The sequence below is a fragment of the Xyrauchen texanus genome, chromosome 37, assembly GCF_025860055.1.
Source record: "Xyrauchen texanus isolate HMW12.3.18 chromosome 37, RBS_HiC_50CHRs, whole genome shotgun sequence".
Classification (NCBI taxonomy): Eukaryota; Metazoa; Chordata; class Actinopteri; order Cypriniformes; family Catostomidae; genus Xyrauchen; species Xyrauchen texanus.
The window spans coordinates 8,072,033-8,093,714 of record NC_068312.1 but is presented as its reverse complement, the minus strand read 5'-3'; the positions used below and the strand labels follow the sequence as shown (position 1 = coordinate 8,093,714).

Here is a 21,682-nt window from a genome sequence, read left to right as displayed (position 1 = left end):
CCACTATGTGCTTATGTATTACACAATCAATGACCGCATTCTTGCCGGCCAAATATTATTTCCCCACTCATAAGGGCTCCCGGGTCCCCCTTAATTCCCTGGGGCTCATACAGTGGATGCTTGGCGCGCACGGCGTTGACAATGGGTTCCCGTGAGCGTAAGCTAGCTTACATAATCTGAGAGAACCTCTCGTAAGAGAACGTATCGGTTACCTAAGCGTAACCTCGGTTCTCTCTAGATGAGGAGCGAGTATTGCGTAGCCGGCCGTGCTTCGCGCCACGGCGACTTTTCAGCTTCAGTCAATGAAAACCAGGGTTCCAGCCTACGAACTACGCTTATATGCACTCTAGTCACGCCCATTTTGGCGGGCTTTGATGCAGTGAGCGCGGGCGCCTCTCATTGGATCGCGAGTTAAGCCCAAGCTCGTCTATAGGCTGCAGCAGTTGCCACAGAGCAACCAATGAGCTCGCTAGCTAGCCCGCTCAAGGTCTGCAGCTGCCGCACTGCGTTGACAATGGATACAAAAATTAAGGATAATTTTTTGGCTTCAATATCTCAGAAAAGATGAATCTTTCCCGTAGCGTAAGCTAGCTTACGCAATACTCGTTCCCTCATCTAGAGAGAACCGAGGTTACGTTAGGTAACCGATACGTTTTTCTCCTTGGTACTGTGTAATTCTGATAAGTTGTACCTCTTGTAGTAAACCCCTTACTACTCTGTTTTGATATTAATTGGCATATGATATCTGGAGCAAGATTATTTGCACATTTAAAAAACATTTTAATGAGAGAAAATTTTATAAAATGTTCAAAGCTAAGCAAACTATATTTTTGTAAAATATTACAATGATGCCATCTAACTGGTTTCTTGTCCAAAATGTTTAGTGTTTGTTTATATAGAGATCTAAAAGGTTTGATGGTCAGTTGAGAATCCTGACTCCAGACAGTCTCACACAATAAGATAATGTGGGAAGACCATTACATGCATGTATAACTTAGCTGCTTTTAGGGGTATATATGGTCTAATCATATAAATACAGGATGTTCTGATCATTCTACACAGCCTCTTTACATGCACATCAAATTTAAATTGAGAATCTAAAATAACACCTAAATATTTAAAATCATTAACTGTCTCTATTGCCTTTTGATTGATCTTAATTATAAAACTATTAATTTCCTTCCTTCTAATTGAAAAACACATTGAGACCAAAACACATTTTTGAAAATTTCAAGGCCAAACAGTTGTTCCCCTTCTGTCACTCACTTGATGTTGTGTCGAATGAAGTGACACAAGGGATCTTCCTGGGATGCCAAACGTACCTCTGAACTTGAGAAAAGGCCAATGTCAAGTTGGCAGACAGAATTTGCATGCCCCGCCCCAGACATACGGGTATAAAGGAAAGCGGGGCAGCGAGTGTCAGTCAGAATTTTTATTCGGAGCCGGACGATTGTGCAACAGCAAGCTGAGTTCACCACTGTTCCACTCACCTCAGTTGGCAAGAAGCACTGCTGTTGGATCTACGGCGCATTGCGCAGCCAGCCAGCATTCTCCCTTGACCCCCCGGAATTGGATGACGACATCGCCGCTGCATCGGAGAGTTTCACAGCGGCATCTGATGCAGATGAATCATCTGCCCACGTCTGGCCCCTGGAGATCTAGTGGATCGACCACCTGCAGTTGTAGACACGATCAACCAAGCCAGAGCTCCCTCAACCAGGCAAATTTACACCCTAAAGTGGCGCATGTTCGCGAATTGGTGTTATTCTCGAGCCAAAGACCCAAAGAGGTGCGCAGTTCGGTCAGTGCTTTCATTCCTGCAGGAGAGGCTGAAGGGGAGGCTGAACCCCTTGCGGGTTCGAGCACACTCGACGAGAAGTGTGGCATCCTTTTGGGATCTGGCCAAGGGCACCTCCCTAGCAGACATCTGAAGAGCAGCGGGCTGGGCAACACCCAATACCTTTGCCAGATTCTACAATCTCAGGGTCGAGCCGGTAGAACTCGTAATGGGGCACAACCGACCAGGTGTTCCGCTTGCACACAACGCCCTTCACCAAGTTGATCCAAATACCTTTTTTAAGTCTAGAAATACTGCGCCTACCTCATTACCATTATCTAAAGCTCCCTTAATAAGTTATGTGAGAAAGTTATTCAATTGATTAATAATTTGAAGTATCTTTCTTCATCAACTTCAGAGATATAAAAGGATGAGGGTGTGTCTTTTATTGCATATTGAGGTAATTGTACACGTTCAAAACATATAGCAATTTCTTCCACAGACTGGATAAAATATCTATTAAATTCTTATCAATTTCACTGCTATTAGTACTAAGTCTGCCATTTATGTGCAGCTCCAACAATGGTTTTCTTTGTATACCTTCTCGTTTAGAAAGTTTGTTAATGCACTTCCAAAGAGATGAGCTATTTCCTCCTGATTCTGCAGTCAATTGCTCAAAATATGCAGTTTTCGCCTTTCTCAATTCACGAACTACTTTACTTCTTAACAATTTAAAGCTTAGAATATCTGTCTGTGTTTTTGTAAGCAAATACTTTTTCAAAGCAAGATCTCTCTTTTTCATTAGTTGATGGATATATGAATTTAGCCATAGTAAGGGTGCACTATTTTGTCTACATTTTAACGGTTGTGTATACTTTTGAATAATTTTTTCAATGGTTCTCATCACAATTTCACAGTTTTTGTCCAGGTCACCAATTTGTAAAGCATCATTCCAATTAATATTTTTTATGTAATTTTGCTCTTGGGGATGTCTACTACTCCTGGTTTAAAGTTTGACGAAAATAACTGGTTTATTGGTAAATGCAAGATCAATAAGAGTTTTACTTGTTTTTGATATCCTTGTTTGACCTTTTATTAACTGGTTGAATTTATGTTTGGCTGTAATTGATTTAAATTTTTGCTTTCTACGTTTGTCTGCCCAATTTATGCTAAAATCTCCAAATAAAATAGTTTCAGTATGACAATTTAAAAACTTAAACAATTCCTCTAAATTATAATAAAAAGAAGAATCATGTGAGGGTGGATTATACAAAATCACAACATTAAAATTCATTTTTGGGGACATTATAACATTTAACGACAAAAAATTCTAATCAAGCAATATCTAGTTTCACTTCAGCACATTTAAAAGTATCCTTAATATAAATCATGACTCCCCCTCCTCTTCCTGATGGTTTATCCTTTCTGTAACAAATATTGTTAGATTATTCGTAAAGACCAGACAGGAGACAGCGGGCTGTTCACATGGAGGCTTTACTGAAAACATCTACTTACGCGCATCCAACGCATGCGCACATTACATACAAAACATCCTACCAGTACATCTCCCCCTTTTAGCTAAAGAACGTTCCATGCATTAACATAACATATTACTGCACTATTACTTTCTTATTCCGTCCATTCCTTCCCCTTCTTTTTAAATTTTTTTTTTTATAAAAACACGTCTCTGTATGAGAAAAAAACAGGTATTATTACACATTTTCATTACTTATTACTGTTTCAACAGAAGAAAGGGAAATAACATCAGAACGGACACTAAGTCAACTCTAAAGGTTTAGTCTTAATGGTGGTCTGATCACCCTGCCCACTCTGCTTCTAACACAGTCCCTAATCTCTCTTGGCTGTGAAGGAACTGCCCTCAGATGAGAACGGTGTCTTCTCAAACTACCAAACTGCCCTTCTACAATGTAGGAACGTGGAGCATCAGCAGGACTCATGACTATGCCTGGGTTTGGTCCATTCTTGATCCAGACTGATTGTCCAGACTGTAGAGCAGGTTTTGTATGTGCCCTGTGGCGTTTATTGTACCACTTAGTCTGTTTTTCCTTCAACTCTTTGTCTTTTCTTTTGAAAGTGTTGAGGTTTGGCCAGGCTGGTTTCAGGATGGATGGACTCACTGGGAGAGTAGTTCTGATGTTCCGTCCCATCAAGTGTTGAGCAGGTGAAGCTCCTGATGCTAATGGCGTAGCTTTGTAAGCCATAAGTGCTTTGTGAGGGTCCTCACCTTTACGCAGTAGTGTTTTAACAGTTCTCACTGCTCTTTCCGCTTCTCCGTTGCTTTGAGGATAGTGCGGGCTGCTGGTTACATGATGGAAATCGTACTCTTTTGCAAAGTCAGCAAAGTCAGATGCTGCGAACTGAGGGCCATTGTCAGTAACTAGGACCTCTGGGACCCCGTGTCGAGCAAACATCGCTTTGAGCTTCTCCATCACATCTCTTGATGTTGTTGAAGTAAGTGAAGCAACTTCTATGTAGCGTGAAAAGTAGTCTATCAGCAGAACATAATTACCCTTGTTCCAATGGAACAGATCTGCTGCCACTCTCTGCCATGGTCGTGAAGGTAAAGGAGTGGTCAACAGGGGTTCTGACTTTGTCTTTGATGTTCTTTGTTATCCCTGGCCACCATACTGACATTTGCGCTCTTGCCAAGCATTTAGTGATGCCTTGATGTCCGTGGTGCAACTTCTCTAGGACTTCTTTTTGCATACTGCCAGGTATCACTAATCGTTTTCCTTTCATCAGCAAACCCTCTGCATTGAGCAGATCATGTCTGTGTTGCCAAAACAACGCTAGGTGTGGTGGAACACTCTTTTTTCCATCCCAGCCTGTACGCACAAGAGAACTTAGCTGTCTGCACACTTCGTCCTCTTCCTGAGCCCTCTTTATTTGAGCAATCTTGGTAGGTGTTGCTGGCAATTGTTGAATGACATGATCAACACACACTTTTACCTCTTCCTCTCTTTTTAGATCTGCTTCAGTTGGGTTTTCTGTGAGTGGAGCTCTAGAGAGCGCGTCTGCTGTGATCAGATTTTTACCAGGAACATGCATGATCGTGTAGGAGAACCGCAGAAGTCGTAGACGAAATCTTAATATGCGTGGCGGCAGGTCATCTAGTGATCGTGAGCCAAGTAGACTGACTAGTGGCTTGTGGTCAGTCCTGACCACAAAATCCAGTCCCAGAAGATAGGTTTGAAATCTTTCACAGGCCCATGTGACTGCTAGGGCCTCCTTCTCAATTTGAGCATATCTTTTCTCCGTAGGCGTCATGCTCCTTGAACTGAACGCAACAGGTCTCTTTTCACCTGTAGGCTGCAGTTGAGATAATACTCCTCCTAATCCAAAGAAAGACGCATCAGCTGAAACTCTGGTATGTCGATCTGGACAGTACTGTGCTAATACTGCCGAAGAACTGAGTTCTTGCTTCAATTTTTCAAAAGCTTGTTGTTGTGGACTCCCACACACCCAGACATTTTCAGCTTTGAGCAGGTCTCTGATAGGTCCAGTCAACTCTGCAATGTTGGGTGAAAATTTACCAACATAATTCACCATGCCGAGGAACCTCTTGACATCAGCCGTATTTTTAGGCTCTGGCATTTCTTTGATAGCTTTTATTTTGTCTGGGTCAGCTCGTATGCCTTCTGCACTGACGATGTGGCCTAGGAACCTAACTTGAGGCACTGCAAATTGACATTTTTCGTTCAGTGTCAACCCTTTCTGTTCCAGAAGGTTCAGAACCTTGATGAGTCTTGCATCATGTTCTTTACGTGTAGCACCGAACACTAAGATGTCATCTGCGTGGCACAATGTGCCCTCCAGGCCCTCGAGTAGTTGTGTCAAACGTTTTTGAAAGTGTTCAGGTGCTGAGGAAATGCCAAATGGAAGGCGGTTAAAACAGTATCTTCCATAAGGCGTAATGAAGGTAGTGAGCGGGACCGAATCTTTATGCAAAGGAATCTGCCAGAATCCAGCAGTAGCATCCAACTTAGAAAACACTGTTGCGCCTGACAGTTTAGCCAGTGTTTCATCCACTGCAGGAAGAATATGTCTCTCTCTGCAGACATTGTTATTTAGATGTGTTAAATCAACGCAGATTCGAATCTTGCCATTTGGTTTCGGCACTATCACCATACCTGAACACCACTCAGTTGCTTCTTCAATGGGCGTTATAACTCCTATCTGTTCCATTCTTACCAGCTCCTCTTTCACACTATTCATCATGGGCAAGGGCACACGACGAGGGGCAGCCAGAGCAAATGGAGTGGTTCTCTCTTTGAGTTTGATTTTGTACTCTCCTTCCAATTTTCCAAGTCCCGTGAAAACTTTTGGGAACATCTCTTTGTAGTTTGGATCTGCTGTTTGAATTGCATCCACTGTGTGCAGTAAGTCCAGCTCTTTTATGGCAGGTAGTCCAAGGAGAGGGACACCAGTCTTGGTATCACAAACACTGGGTGTTTTATCACTCTTCCCTGATGACAAAGTGATGCTTTAAACTGCCCTCTCACCTGTATTGACATATTGCTTGGTCCACACAGCTTTTTTGTTCGGGGGCTGAGAACACCGTGGCATATCTTTGAGTACATGCTCTCTGGAATAGCTGTTACAGCTGCTCCTGTGTCCAATTTGAAAATAATTTGCTCACCGTTCACTGCAATGGACTTTTGCCAGACATCAGTCGAACTCTCGGCCTTTACAACTCCCAGGAACACAGTCTCTATACTCTCCGTCTCATCACAATGATATATTTCCTCCAATCTTTTTTTTGTTTTGCAAACTGCAGCGAAGTGGCCTTTTTGTTGCACTTCCTGCACTCAGCCTCCCTCGCTGGACAGCTGTTCAGTGAATGTGCTTGTGGCTTTCCACATCTGCCACATCCCTTGCTGGCTTCATTATGTTTTGTACTGTCTGGTCGTCTTTGCGGTCCTTTTTGTGCAAATCTTGGTTTCATTTTATATTTTACCATGTCCATGTTTACCTCATTTGAGTCACCGCTTGCTTGTCTTAAGATCGTCTGCTGCTTTTTTATTTCTTCACTTTGTCTTATCTTTGTGATGGCTTTAATGAGTGTGAGTTCTGGATCAAGCTGTAATCTCTCTGATAATCTGTGATCTCGTATGCCAACTACCAGTCTGTCTCGTATCATTTGCTCTTGAAGGACTCCATACTGGCAATTTTCTGCTAGTTTATGAACTGCAGTGATGAACATTTCAGATGATTCGCCCTGTTCTTGGCACCTCTTGTTGAATTTAGCCCTCTCGTAGATCACGTTGTGTTTACATACGAAGTGTTTCTCGAACGCGTCTTTAACTTCGTCATATTTTTTTTTCCTTCATCAGAAAGAGCCAGCGTGCACATGATATCATCAGCTTTATCTCCCATCGTGTAGATAAGCGAATTAACTTGATATTCTTGGCTTCTTTCACTAATTCCCGCTGCTATACGGAATCTCTCATATCGTCTAATCCAATTTGGCCAGCTGCCAAAATCATTGAAGTCGAAATGTTCAGGCGGGCTTATTGAGAACAAAGTATCCATCTTACATGTTTACCTTGGTGCTGTTGTAAAGTGAATTTGTTTTGTTGTTGTCGTTTTTTTTCCTTTCTTTTCTCTCACTTCGTTTATAATCTCGGACCTCACACACTCTGTTTCTGTCTCGCAGCTCCAGCCGTGCCGACCGCCTGATCTCGCTTTGATTCCTCCAAACTTCACTTACTAACTCTTGTCTTCGCCGGGCTGGTGCGGATGACTGTATCTCTTAGAAAGCGAGGTAATTCCGCTTCTGACACCATGTTAGATTATTCAGTAAAGACCAGACAGGAGACAGCGGGCTCTTCACATGGAGGCTTTACTGAAAACATCTACTTACGCGCATCCAACGCATGCGCACATTACATACAAAACATCCTACCAGTACAAATATAACCAGGAACATCAATCATGCATGTTGGTGTATTAAGTCCTAGCATTGTGAGAATAAAGTAGTATATTGTGTGAATAAAGTATAAATATTATAGAAATAAATCTCAATAGAATGTAGTTAAATCATACTTTAGGATAGGATTTAGCAATAAAGAAATCCTTGGTCTTTTGATGCTTCAGCAAAGAGTTATTAGTATCTGAACTCTGCCGCGGTTATGTAGGAAATTTAATTAATCCAGGAGAAAGAACCAGACAGATTCGAGCAGTCCCGAATAGGCTCTGCGTTGTTAATGGGTTTTCCTCTCTAAACAATATTGTAACTGAGGGGATGTTACCACATACAATATCTTGATATGGACTTATATAATTCACAGCAGTTCCAATTATTTTTCGCTTCACTTGAGTGTGAACCTATATCTCGTGCCTCCCTTGACAGGCGCTCACATGTTGAAAACTCCTGTACTAATGCACACCTCATTCATAAACAGAGAGCTAGCAAAGACTTCCCACAAATTCTGCTCAGCTGCATAGCCAAGTTATCTCCATGGTTAGTGGTGTTGTATGTAAAGACCCAGACGCTCCACTTCACTGTTGTCCACCACATCACTTTGATTGTTAGCGTTAATTCTGCACAATGAACAATGAGCCGTCAAGTTGTAATTTTCGCTTTGATCCTCCGCAATTTAAAATAAAACACGTTTGATCCGTTTATTGTGTGCCTGATGTTTGCTTACATAAAGTTCTAAACCGGTGTAAGTGTTGCATTTAACATAATTATTATTTGACAGGTAGGGTGGCCATTTTTTAAGTCATGGTAGGGAGGATTCTTCTTATTTTTATATTATAATATGGCCTGTGGGGCAGATGTGGTTGCCTTTGCTACTCTGCTGGCAAGGCGTAGGATCCTATACTCCTGGAAATCCTTGCAGTCCCCTTCTCTGTCCCTGTGGCTGAAGGACCTAATTTTCTTTTTAAAATTAAAGAAAGTGAAATTCACTCTCAGAGGGAACACTGATAACTTTTTTAAACGCTGGAACTCTTTTATTACCTATTTCAATGAGCTACAAACAGTTCCTTGATTAGGGTGCGCATTCACTCACAACCACTTTTTACTCCATTGTTTTTATTATATTTATTTATTAACTTTTTTATTTATTTATTTTATACACTCACTTAATTTGGTTTCTCAGTAAATGTTTGTTTGTGCGTCTATGTGTGTGCGTGACAAGTAAGACCTACCCTGGGGGGTGGCTGATATGGGATTGGGGACGATAGGGGCTCGGGTAAATGAAAGCTCTATTTTATCCTCATTTATGTTGTATTATTATTGTACAATATTTGTAACTTTTGTCATGACTTTATATAATAATAAAAAAAACCTTGAACAAAAAAAATAATTATATGGCCTGTGGGCTAAACCCCGGATGGCACTGAAGTGTAGCGACACCCCTGCTTGTCTTTGTTCCAAATTGCATATAGACTGTGTATAATTTCCCATTAACAACATATCCACAAATGTGACACGCTCCATTTTAACCATATGAAGTGTTTTGGAGAAACTCGACTTTAGTTTCAGCCTTCCAGTTATGTCAATTTGATCACGAAATCCAAACAATAAATATAGTTTAATGCTCTTTAATGCTTTGTGTGACAGATCACTGTAGCTTCATATTCAAACGCTCTCTCTCCAACATTGCATGAAAAAACACGAATGAATGTCAGAGGTTAAATTGAAAGAGTATAACTGACTGAAATGGGTCATATCACTTGTAATCGGCCAATCTGTTAATGTTGAAAATAAATGAAGAATGTATGCTGCTATATCTCACTCAATCTTTCACCACATATCACATGCTCCATTCACACTTTGTCCATTGCCTCAATGAAACCAAAGTCAATCCAAATAAATACTAATAAATAAATCAAAATAAACCCTCGTTTTCTTTTTGCTTCTTATGTTTTTCTCTTCTCCTTGACGCTTTGCCATAGTTGTTGTTTATCATACATTTTTGTTTCCAGGAAATGTAAAAATCTAGTTTTGTCTGCTTTACATCTAATTTAGTTTTAGAGAAACATAAATGAGAAATATGAAAACATAAAAACAAACAACTGTTTGTTTTTATGGTTAAAATGATTGTATAATTTGCATGGCACATCATTAACTGAAACTAATTACTATACACTGGGCATTTCTGTAGTCCAATTAGGGCATGATGTACTTGTACAAACATTAATGTAAGATAGTGAATTCACTCCTAAATATTAGCTACAGCGTTGCTGTTAATATGTAAATAAACATAACAAGGTTGTCTTTGAGCTGTGCTTTGAGCCACATTAGCATTAACATTAAAGTGATAAATGTTGCATTTTAAGTTGCTTACATGAGCTGTCAGGAGAGTTATTAGCTCTAATGAGATGCTAGCGCCGGACAGAGGTGTTAAGGACATTGTGGTCATTATGATATTTTATCCTTGGAACCACTTTGCGGTGGCTGAATGCATTATCATGGACATAGACATAAAACAGATACTAAGGCAAGCATCACTGCTGCTCATACTTAAAGTTGGGGCTTTCAACAAACCTCTAACACTGAGAATTTAACATTGGCGTGTAGCTCCACTTTAGCTATGGACATGAATAATTCCTCAAATCATGTGACTTGTTAAGGGGACATGGGCTATCCCTTTCAATGAAACTTCCAGTATTTTCCTGGTAGACAAATTTACATGGGCCAGTAGGCAATCATCTAGCAATCACTCAGAAAACCCAAGCAATGTCCCAGCAAACAGTCAGAATATCCTACTAAAAACCTTGGAAAGCCATAGCAACCAACCAGGACACCTTACCAAAATCCTAGGGCAGCACTAGCAACCAACACGGAACACCCTAGCAAACACCTAGCAAACACCCAGAACACCCCAGCATTGCCCTAGCAACCACTGAGAACAACCTAGCATTGCCCTAAAAACCAACTAGAACAGTTTACAAACCACTGTGCCATGAAATATTGTCAGGTGTGCTGTGGAAAATGATAAAATTCCACAAAATAAATAAATGCATGAAAAAAATAATTATAATCTCAGGGATCCAAACTCTTCACCTTTCAGAGTAATTCACCATTTTGAAACCATAATCGGTCACTTTTGTGATTGTGAAGAGCAATGATTAATGTGAAAAAGTGAGTGATATTTATAGGGGTTAAGGGTCATCACATGACTTAGCGTCAGCACTGCAGAATACATTGAAGTCTATGAAGTGACGTTCTATGAAGTGAATGTCTTTGAGAGTACTAAGCAACAAGAAATATTTAAAAACTGTCCAAATTTGTGAAGAGACATTGAATGTCTCCTAATTTCTTTTAATTAAATGTTACCTTATCGCTTACTGAATATCAGAGACCCCAGTTATTGTACTAATTAAAATTCACCAAGAAAACGCTTAGACCTAAACATACATGAGTCCTTGTATTACTTTCTGCTGTCAAAGCAACTGCAAGCTTTTTATCTCTTTTCCAAATACATGTTTTCAATGATTATTGCACACACCTACCACTTTTTTACATGGCAATCTCGTAAAATCGCCCCTCTGTGACTCTTGTCATGTGGAGGGCAATGCGTCGCTTTGAATGCTTTTGAACGGAGCATTGATGCCTCGACTCAACTCAAGCGCTTTACAATGACGAAAGAACATTACTGAAACTCAAAATTATTATTATTTGTCTATTATTGTTGTCTTTTCTGATAAAAGCCATGATCAGCATTTTAAATAGGCTACTGTAGGAAAATGATACCATAGATCTCCTTTGTGTTTATAACATGTTATACATGTTGTCATTCAAAAAAGGGGAAAATTCTGCAATTCTAAAAAACAATTATGTAAAAGTTGACATGAATTTGTATGAAGTTTGGCATTGATTTACAAAAGTATACAAAATAGAAGCATCTTCTCTAAAGATCTCATATTTTGGACCCCACTGTATTTTCCAGCATCTCGTCATAAATATTATTATGTGTGGTATGGTTTTAGCCAAATCCTCCTGCCAGTGGAAACTATGCTTCATGTGAGGTCTTATATAATTCCAGTGACATGTTCTGGGTATGTACCACATGTAGCATGACACATGTTAGCATGCAGTGTGTCAGATTTTTCACAGACCACTGGCCATTCAACAGGGTTGAGGGAGTCAGAGATAATGCTTCATGCTGTGTTGGCTGGCTTACTCAAGTGGGAGATTAAAGCCACAGTAGATGCATTTTTATTCTTAAATGTTGGGAACTTTTACAATCTCATATTAAACTATTTAACAATTGGAGCTTGCTTTTCTGGTTTGTCTCTTTATTAGTAAAAATTAAGTTTCAGTACAGATATTATCATCATTATAATTAGTGCTGGATGAATATACTGTATCATCCAGGGGTGTTACCAGTACATCTTCAAGCAGTGAGATATAACTCACTGCTTAAAGGCATAGATCACCAAAAATAAAAATTCTCTCATCATTTCCTGTATGACTTTCTTATTTCTGCTTACAAAGAATATCTCAGCTCTGTAGGTCCATACAATGCAAGTGAATGGTGATCAAAATTTTGAAGCTCCAAAAGCACATAAAGGCTACAAGTTATTTATAGTTTATTATTTGTGTTTTTTGTTGCAGGGGTGCAGGTGGCCTCCAAGAAGGATTTTGCTTAGGGCCCCAATATGCTCAGAAATGGCCCTGCATTTTGCAATAACACTTTAAAACTACTGTTTGTTATTTCTACCCCACTAGCTGTAACATCTGCTCCCTCCAACCAACAGAGGAAGCCCTCACCTGAATACTGACATCACTCAATTTCTTCTACAGTCACTTCCTGTTTGATATATATAAAGAGCCATGCTTTCCACTAACACTTTGCAAAGTATTGCCAGTTTTTCCTGCCTTACTGAGCGTTCTCTCCATTGCTATTGTTTTTGCCTCTTGTTATGACCTTTTGCCTGCCTTTTGGATATCACGTTTTTGGATTACTGTTTTTGCTTTGGTGGCTTACTTGGACTGCCTATTTTTGTTCACTGAACCCAGCCTGCATCTTTGACCATTGCTTTGCCTGTCGTTTTGGATTTTCTGCTTCAATAAAACTTCTGCATATGGATTCTCAACAAACGCCCAGTCTGAGTTCATTAAACTAGCAGCATAAAATTAAAATGTGAAAATAATGACAATTTCCAGTACAGGTTTCCCAAATGCTCTATTGCATTTGGGAAACATCAATGGACAAACACCATTGGTTTATAGTCAGTGTTAACATGTTGAACCACTCAAACAAACAGCAAATCTCTGAATGACTTGCGTATAGATGTCTCTGCATATTATGTTGGGATAAGAAACGTATAAATGTATTATTATAATCTCCTAACCTCAGCTTAATATGCAGAGACAACTATTAGTAAGACTATATCAAAACATTGCTCTGATTGTTTAAGCAAATTTACAACTGTAGAAAATAAAAATGTAACGTAAGAGTCCTACTTTCTCATCTATATGGGAGCCGGGTCTAGTTGTCACGTAGGAAGGGTTGTCAGGAGGGTTATATATTACTTCCTATAAGGTTTTAAGTCTAAAGTCCAATTACACAAATATGTGTTTTCTCTAGCAGTGGTTTTGTATGTTGGTTTAAAATACTTATTTAAAGGGGCCTTGGTAGCTCAGCGAGTATTGATACAACCCCTGGAGTCGCGAGTTTGAATTCATGGTGTGCTGAGTGACTCCAGCCAGGTCTCCTAAGCAACTAAATTGGCCCGGTTGCTAGGGAGGGTAGAGTCACTTGGGGTAACGTGGTGTATGTTTTATGATCAACAAATCATGGTGTGATCAGAGGAACGTACATTTTATCAAGTTTTTCTGCTCTCCTGATCTTGAATTTCTCATGCTTCTGTGTCGACCATTCTGGCTACCGAGGGAATTCACAGCGGTCACTATAACAGCTGTGTACATCCCCCACAAACCGACACAGACCGGGCACTCAAGGAACAGTATGGGAGTATAAGTGAGCAAGAAACCGTGCACCCTAAGGCTGCGTTCACCAACACATCAGCTTCAACACACGAGGGGACCAGGTTTTGGACCATTGCTATTCTCCTTTCCGGGATGGCTACAAATCCCTCCCCCGACCACCATTTGGCAAATCAGAACGATAATCATTTCTGCCGCTTACAGGCAGAAACTGAAACAGGAAGTACTCACCCTCAGAACGACCCAGTGCAGGTCGGACCAATCAGACTCTATGCCACAAGACTGTTTTGATCACGCGGACTGGGAGATGTTCCGGTCCGCCTCTGATGACGACATTGAGGTTTACGCTGTTAGCGTAACGTGTTTCATCAGGAAGTGCGTAGAGGACGTTTTTCCGACCAAAACAATAAGGATCTACCCCAACCAGAAACCATGGGTTAATGCACAGACCTCCGCTTTTAATTCCGGGAATGCGGAGGAGCATAAACAAGCCAGTTATGCCCTCCGTAACTCTATCAGAGCAGCCAAACGTCAGTACAGGCACAAAATTGAAGGACAGTTTAACACCACCGAATCTAGAAGTATGTGGCAGGGAATTAATATTATCACAGACTACAAAGGGAATAAAAACTCCGCCGTGAACACCGCTGCCTCTCTCCCGGATGAGCTTAATACATTTTATGCTCGTTTTGAGGAAAATAACACCGCCCTCGCGGAGAGAGCAGGATGGTTCACTCTACGTCTCTGTTGCGGATGTAACCCTATCCTTCCGACGGGTGAACATCCTTAAAGCCGTGGGTCCAGATGGCATTCCAGGCCGCGTCATCAGAGCATGCACGAACCAACTGGCTGGTGTTTTTACGGACATTTTCAACCGTTCCCTCTCCCTGTCTGTAGTCCCCACATGCTTCAAAACGTCCACCTGTACAAAAGCAATCAAAAATCAATTGTTTAAATGACTGGCGTCCTGGTGCTCTGACCCCCATCATCAGCAAATGCTTTGAGAGGTTAATCAGAGATCACATCTGCTCTGTGCTGCCCACCTCTCTGGACCCATTGCAGTTTGCCTACCGCAACAACCGCTCCACTGATGATGCCATTGCATCTACAATACACACTGCTCTCTCCCACCTGGAAAAAAGGAACCCATATGTAAGAATGCTGTTTGTAGACTACAGCTCACCATTCAACACCATTGTGCCCTCCAAGCTTGATGTGAAACTCAGGCAGACGTCAGGTGTTTAGAATGGGCAGCAACATCTCCTCATCACTGACCCTCAACACTGGAGCCCCGCAGGGCTGTGTTCTCAGCACACTCCTGTATTCCCTATTCACACATGACTGTGTGGCAACACATAGCTCCAATGCCATCATTAAGTTTGCTGATGATATGACGGTGGTAGGTCTGATCACTGACAATGATGAAATAGAGAGGAGGTGCACACTCTGACACGCTGGTAAGACCAAAGAGCTTGTAGTGGACTTCAGGAGGAAAGACAGAGTACACAACCCCATCACCATCAATGGAGCACCGGTGGAGAGAGTCAGCAGCTTCAAGTTCCTCGGTGTCCACATCACTGAGGAACTCACATGGTCTGTCCACACTGAGGCCATTGTGAAGAAGGCTCACCAGCCTCTTCTTCCTGAGACGGCTGAGGAAGTTTGGAATGAACCACCTCATTCTCACATGGTTCTACACCAGCACTGTAGAGTGCATCCTGACTGGCTGCATCACTGCCTGGTATGGCAATAGCACTGCCCACAACCGCAAAGCCCTATAAAGGGTGGGAGCGAACTGCCAGACACATCATCGGAGGTGAGCTTCCCTCCCTCCAGGACATATATAACAGGCGGTGTGTGAAAAAAGCTCGGAGGATCATCAGAGACTCCAGCCACCCGAGTCATGGGCTGCTCTCACTGCTGCCATCAGGCAGGCGGTATCGCAGCATCAGGACCCGCACCAGCCAACTACATGACAGCTTCTTCCCCCAAGCAATCAGACTTTTGAACACTTGATCTTTCAAGATCAATATACTGATATCTCATATCTCACACTGGACTGTCATAATTATATTCTCCACAATATTACTACTGTATACTGTATATATTTTTTATATACTCTTTATTTTATTTTTTTATTGTATATGTATTCTATATTGTGTGTATTGTTTACTGTACATTGCATATTATTATTATTGTGTTGTGTAATTATGTGTACATTTGATATGTAAATTGTCTTTTGTAAATATGTTGTTTATTGTAATTGGTATATGTCTCGTCACTGTCATGACTGCTATGTTGCTCGGAACTGCACACAAGACTTTCACCTACTGTTGCACTTGTGTACATGGTCGTGTGACAATAAAGTGATTTGATTTGATTTGACAATAAAAACACACAGGTATACATTTAAAGAAGGGTTTATTTTATAATGACGGTAGATTTTACCTGAAAGAGTTGGTCATGATTTCAGGACAAAGGTACAATTCATAAATTTACTAAAGTTTGGGGTATGTTATCGTATTTTTGGGGAGGCAGGTTGTCACATATATTTTGAATGTCATAAAACTGTGTAGGGCACCTGCTCCCTAGGGGGGCACCATCTTACCATAGAGGGGCAACAGAAACACCTCCAGCTGCCCTTCCTCGCACGTTATATTCAGTCGCAGATCGCCTCGCAGCTCGCACCACGTCAGATTGTCACCCCGCTCACACATTTGCTTTGTTTTTTAAAGAAAAGGAGGGACTAGTCAAAATAACTGTTTGTATGGTGTAATTTGTCCCCGTTTTGTCCTGCTTCTGTCTTTCCTAGCCTCTACCCTAAAGATGTTAATAAGTGGAATCTATACATTGACCTTAAAGTAATATGTGAAATATTTGAATTATTTAAAAAAAGGAATTAATTTCAAGGGCATGCTGATTAGCATCCTAAGCATCCAATTGGCCCCATTGCTAGGGTGGGTAAAATCATGTTGGGTTAACCTCCTTGTGGTTGCTATAATGTGGTTCTCGCTCTCGGTGGGGAAGCCATATGATGAGATGCGCAGATTGACGGGTCTCAGACGCAGAGGCAACTGAGTTTCATCATCCGCCACCTTGATTGTGGCGAGTCACTACTCAACCACAAGGACTTGAGAGCATCGGGAGTTGGGTTTTCCAAACTGAATTGACTTTGATATAGGGAGACTGGGGCTAATTGTCACAAGGTCTATATTTAAATAAGAAATAAGGTTTTTAGTCTAATTACAGAAATGTGTGTTTCTCTACAGCAGTGATTTTATGTGCTGGTTTCAAACACCATCTTAAATTACTATGTATTTTTGTGAATTCTATCAGAGATGATCACGTGTATGATCACAAGGATCCTATGCGACTGGTTTAATTGCAGGTTCCATTGCGACCACTTACCTTTTGTGGACAAAAGGTCAATGAGTGTTCAGTGACCCTTTTACTGGGCAATAACAGTGAAAATGTATAATTTTGAAGCAAAGACTTCAATGTATGCTATACAGATATATGACTATAAAAAAGCTTTTAATTGTTTAATTGGGGTCTTTAGACAGTCGCCGCACTTTCAGCATAACGCCGTGCCCGCTTCAGCTTATTGTTCTCCATTCTGTCCCTTTTCACAGCCGGCCCACCAGGAAAAGTCCCGTTTCTCCCGATGGCCAGTCCACCCCTGGCCACCCCATAGTCATAGTCCTCATTCCACCAAATTACCACCCCATAAAATATTTTTTAGATCCACCCCTGAACCCCAAGATCCCTTTCTAATTTGAATGCTAAAAGCAACCACAATGGCACATACTGTATTGCATACTGTAGTACGCTTCCACCATTTATTCCCATCCTTAAGCATTCAAACACAAATTCTTATTTCCCTTACCCCGTCCATACTTGTGATAATCAAATTTTCCACTACAAGCAGCTTTTGGGCCATTAGCATTTTAACTTAACTGTCAACAGCCTCGATGTAGCAAAATGCATATTGAATGAACGAGACCCTTTGATGTACGCTTATCCATGAGGTGAAGCGAAAGCAAATCATTCTTAAAATAAGAAGAGTCTGTGTGCTGCTCTTGAGATGGTTTCCAAGCGTGGTGAATATGTACTGTAATGAATGCTACTACGGAAACCTCTCAAATGGACTGATTTGATCCAATGACTGAACTGACTGATCGAGCTACACCATTTACACCACTCTAATAATGAACTGAGAAAATTAGTTTTGAGGTTTGAATATCTCTGAACATTTTGAGGTGCAAATGTATGTGTAATTCCCTGAAGTGCTCTCAGGTGTAGTTAAAAATAAGAGTGTTGCTCATGTTCCCCCAGTGAAATCTTATTGAGCCCCTGTGCAGCCTTAAAGAGACTTGTTTTTTAAGCAAAATATATAGTTAATTGCTGCTGTTTATCACTATATTTCGATTCAGTTATATACCATAGGGTGTTTTCTAGTTTATTAATATCTTTATGAAGTATACAATTTAATATCAATTTAATGTTGGTACTCTTTTTGTTTAACCTTAAAATAATGAACCATGGTTTTAATATAGTAATATTTTAGAAAGTAACCTGTAACTTGCTCCCACCTCTGCAGGGAATACGTGACACTTCTAGACAAAACATGTCTATTTCTCGCTAAAAATACTGTGTATTTGCTATGCTTGAGAATTGGTCAATGATGCTTGTTTTATAAAATATTCATGAATGGCAATGTGAATGCAATCGTTCAACTCCACACGGATGCTGCAGGACGGTTATGCTACACAGGCCACCCTAGTAATTAGAACTCAAAGTGAAGTGCTCCAAACATCGTCATGTGTCTTCCAATTACTGTCAGTAGTGCTGAGTTTGGATAAACCAGTGTTTTCTTTCTTGTTTTCTCTCTGTAGAATGCACTGCTGGAGGTGATGGCTCGGAAAAATAAGCAGTGGTGTGTTAATGACTTGCATTTATTCTAGACATCTTCTCTTTGAGAGGGCTGTTGTCTGAACACCAGGAAGTTTTCACCTCTTATCTTTCAACTCGCTTTTCGAAGTCAGTATCGGAATCACATCCTCAGCCTAGCAGCCTGTGAATATCTGCTTCACTACAGGTTGATTCCATTTCTTCCAAGTCACTTCAGTAAGAAAATGTTGGCCATGTAAATGTAAATTAGGATACAGTGGCCTCAAAAAGTATGTCATTGCATAAGATAACAACATATCAAACCAAGTGGTATTCACTATAAAGATAGCGCAAGCACACTTTTCAAGCAAGTTGTAGATAGATTTACTGTTCAATATGAAGACAAAAAGTATTTGGGTCACGTTCTAGTTTTCAAACGTTAGAGGAACATGCCCATATTTAGTTAGAGCTATAAAATTAATGTGATTAGTGTAACGGGGCCTTTAGCCCGTCATGTAGGGGAATATGGATTATGGCTGCTCTGGAAGTTTGGACAACAAAAGGATCTTGGTCCCCGCTCCCCAAACGTTTTTAGCCTCGTTACACGCTAATGTGTGTATGTGGTTTCTTACTTTATTGTTTGGAAAATCTAAAGATCGACAAGGGTAGGCTTCAGGTATAATAATGTCACGTGGTGGCTTCCTGAAGAAAAATTGCATATATTAAAACACAGTGTGTTATGCTCCTCCCTCCCCAGATCTAATAAAGTAAGTGAGACTACCCCACTCCCTAGCAGCTCTCAATGAGAATGTACATAAGCACAAAAACAATTAAAACAATTTATTTTTCTTGTGATTGGTTATGTCGTTTTGTCTAAAGAATGAATAAAATAAAACAAAATAAACTCACAGTCTTTGAGTTGTCTTTCTTTCTGAATTCACACCAACTTTTCAACACTGAAATTGTAAAACTCTTCTCTTGTGATACAACAAATCCCTTGTGGAACTTCCAAAATGAAATAATTTTCAATGTGTCAATTTGTATACCAACAAATTATCACCTTTCTCAAAAGATCACCTTCAAACAATCATATCTGAAACCAACAAACATACACATACCATCAAATTTCACCCTTGAACAAACACTTTTAAATGTTCACTCACAGTTCACAGTTTATCAGTTCAGTCACTGGAAAATCAGGAAAATACCAGTTCACGGAACGATGGATTCGAGTGCGTTGTCTGGACGTGGGGTGCGTTGCAACAACTGAAGATCCCGTATTGAAGTGTGCAAGTTCAAGTTTGCACTCGACTTGGTATCAACTGTCTCAAAAATAAAATCAACTTGAAGGTGAATCAAACTGAGATGCCACTTGAATGGCAGGGTAACAACAATCTTCACTCTGGAATCAGCGAAAAGATTATATCTCTTCATTAAGTGCGTACCGCGTACTAACTGTTTCAGTGTGCTCACTCTCACGTGCTCTGACTCGTGTGGGAAACTTAATTACACGTGAACCGTCTCGTTTAGCCACTAACTGGACGATACTTATCTATCAAAACACGAGAAGTGCATAAAACTGAAAAAAACGTGTAACAAGTCTCTGAATGACAAAAATCAAACGGAGTTTGCACTTAAAACGTACTCACAGCTTCCGTGGTTTTCACAATGTGTCACCGCATCATTCTCACAGTAAACGCATACCACTGGAACAAAACTGTCTTCTACAAAATCAAACGTAGGTCACTGCTCACACTTTCACTTAGTGCTGTCTGCGGTTGCTCTTTACTCTACTTAAGCCTCGATAATCTTCAATTGAAACGACTTATCGAACGAGCTTCTCAATCGCGACACTGCACTCTCTTCTGCGTCAGTCACACACACATCACAACCCGCGCTTCTTCGTCTCTCTCCGCTGCACTCACAGCACGCGCAAAAAGTAGACCACTCACCAAAATAAAAGTACCGACCGTTACATTCCCCCCTTCTAAACCCTGCCACTTCATTGACATCTCTGGCAGATTCATCTCTGAAACACAAAACAACATGTTAGAAAAACATGACATATAGCTTCATAGGCTTCTCAAAATTATAGAAGACTCTGAACGCTTATGTTACAATATAGTCACTTCTATACTTCACAGGTAAAACACCCTTGTTCTGCCTCTGAGAATGTCTAAGCTCAGGAATACTTTCTCTTTCAGCTTCTGAGATATCAGCATCATCTGAGTCATCTTGTACCCTCAAACCTGATTCAGCTATCACATTCTGATTCTCATCACTGTCATTCTGCTCTACTTCCTGTGACTCCCCTTGACCCACTCTTGTTTGTGCATGGTAAGCAGAGTGTTGTTGAATTTCAGGAAAGCATACAAGATCTGACATGTCTGTATCTGTCTCTGTTTTGTCTCTCACACTACGCTGGCGTGTACGTGGTGTTGTGGACGAGGGGAACGAGCAGTGACTAAGCTGATCTCGGTGTACAACCTTTGTAGGACCCCCCTTTTCTGGCTTGATTGTAAACACAGGTATATCTGCATAGTTTTGTTTCAACACTATGTATGGTGTGTCTTCCCATTTATCCTGAATTTTGTTTCTGCCCCTGTGCCTGTGATTACGCAGAAGCACCCGATCTCCAGGCCTCACAAGAGCTCCAAATGACTTGCGGTCATAGATCCTCTTTCTCTTTCTGGAAGCCTCTTGAGATGCTGCGTTTGCAATCTACCACTGCTGTTTTCAGCCTCGCATGATGACCTTTCACCCAATCATCCAGGTTATCAACTTCATCTTCTTCTAGATCCTTTTCTCCAAGGACATCCATTGGTAAATGTGCATCTCTTCCGAACATTAGGTAGAATGGGGAATAACCAGTGGATGAATGCACATTGCTGTTGTAAGCCATTACCAGCCCTGGCAGGTGAGTCTTCCAATCTCTCTTTTTCTCTGGTGGCAAGGTTCTTAACAAGTCATGCATGGTACGGTTGAATCTCTCACACTGAGAGTTCCCCTGTGGATGGTATGGGGTGGTACGGCTTTTCCTATGCCATAGACTTTGCAAAGCTCCTTGATCACGTTAGCTTCAAAACACC

At 40.9% G+C, this 21,682-nt stretch overlaps 1 protein-coding gene across 1 annotated transcript in view; it reads right to left on the bottom strand.

Moving 5' to 3' along the window:
- Window positions 1–4,227, bottom strand: part of opn7d (opsin 7, group member d) — a 30,929-nt gene extending 26,702 nt beyond the window's left edge. Inside the window, exon 1 of the mRNA XM_052109334.1 lies at window positions 3,827–4,227. Within this exon, the coding sequence (XP_051965294.1) occupies window positions 3,827–4,227 (401 nt within the window). The remainder of the gene's footprint in view (window positions 1–3,826) is intronic.
- Window positions 4,228–21,682: the final 17,455 nt, after the last annotated feature.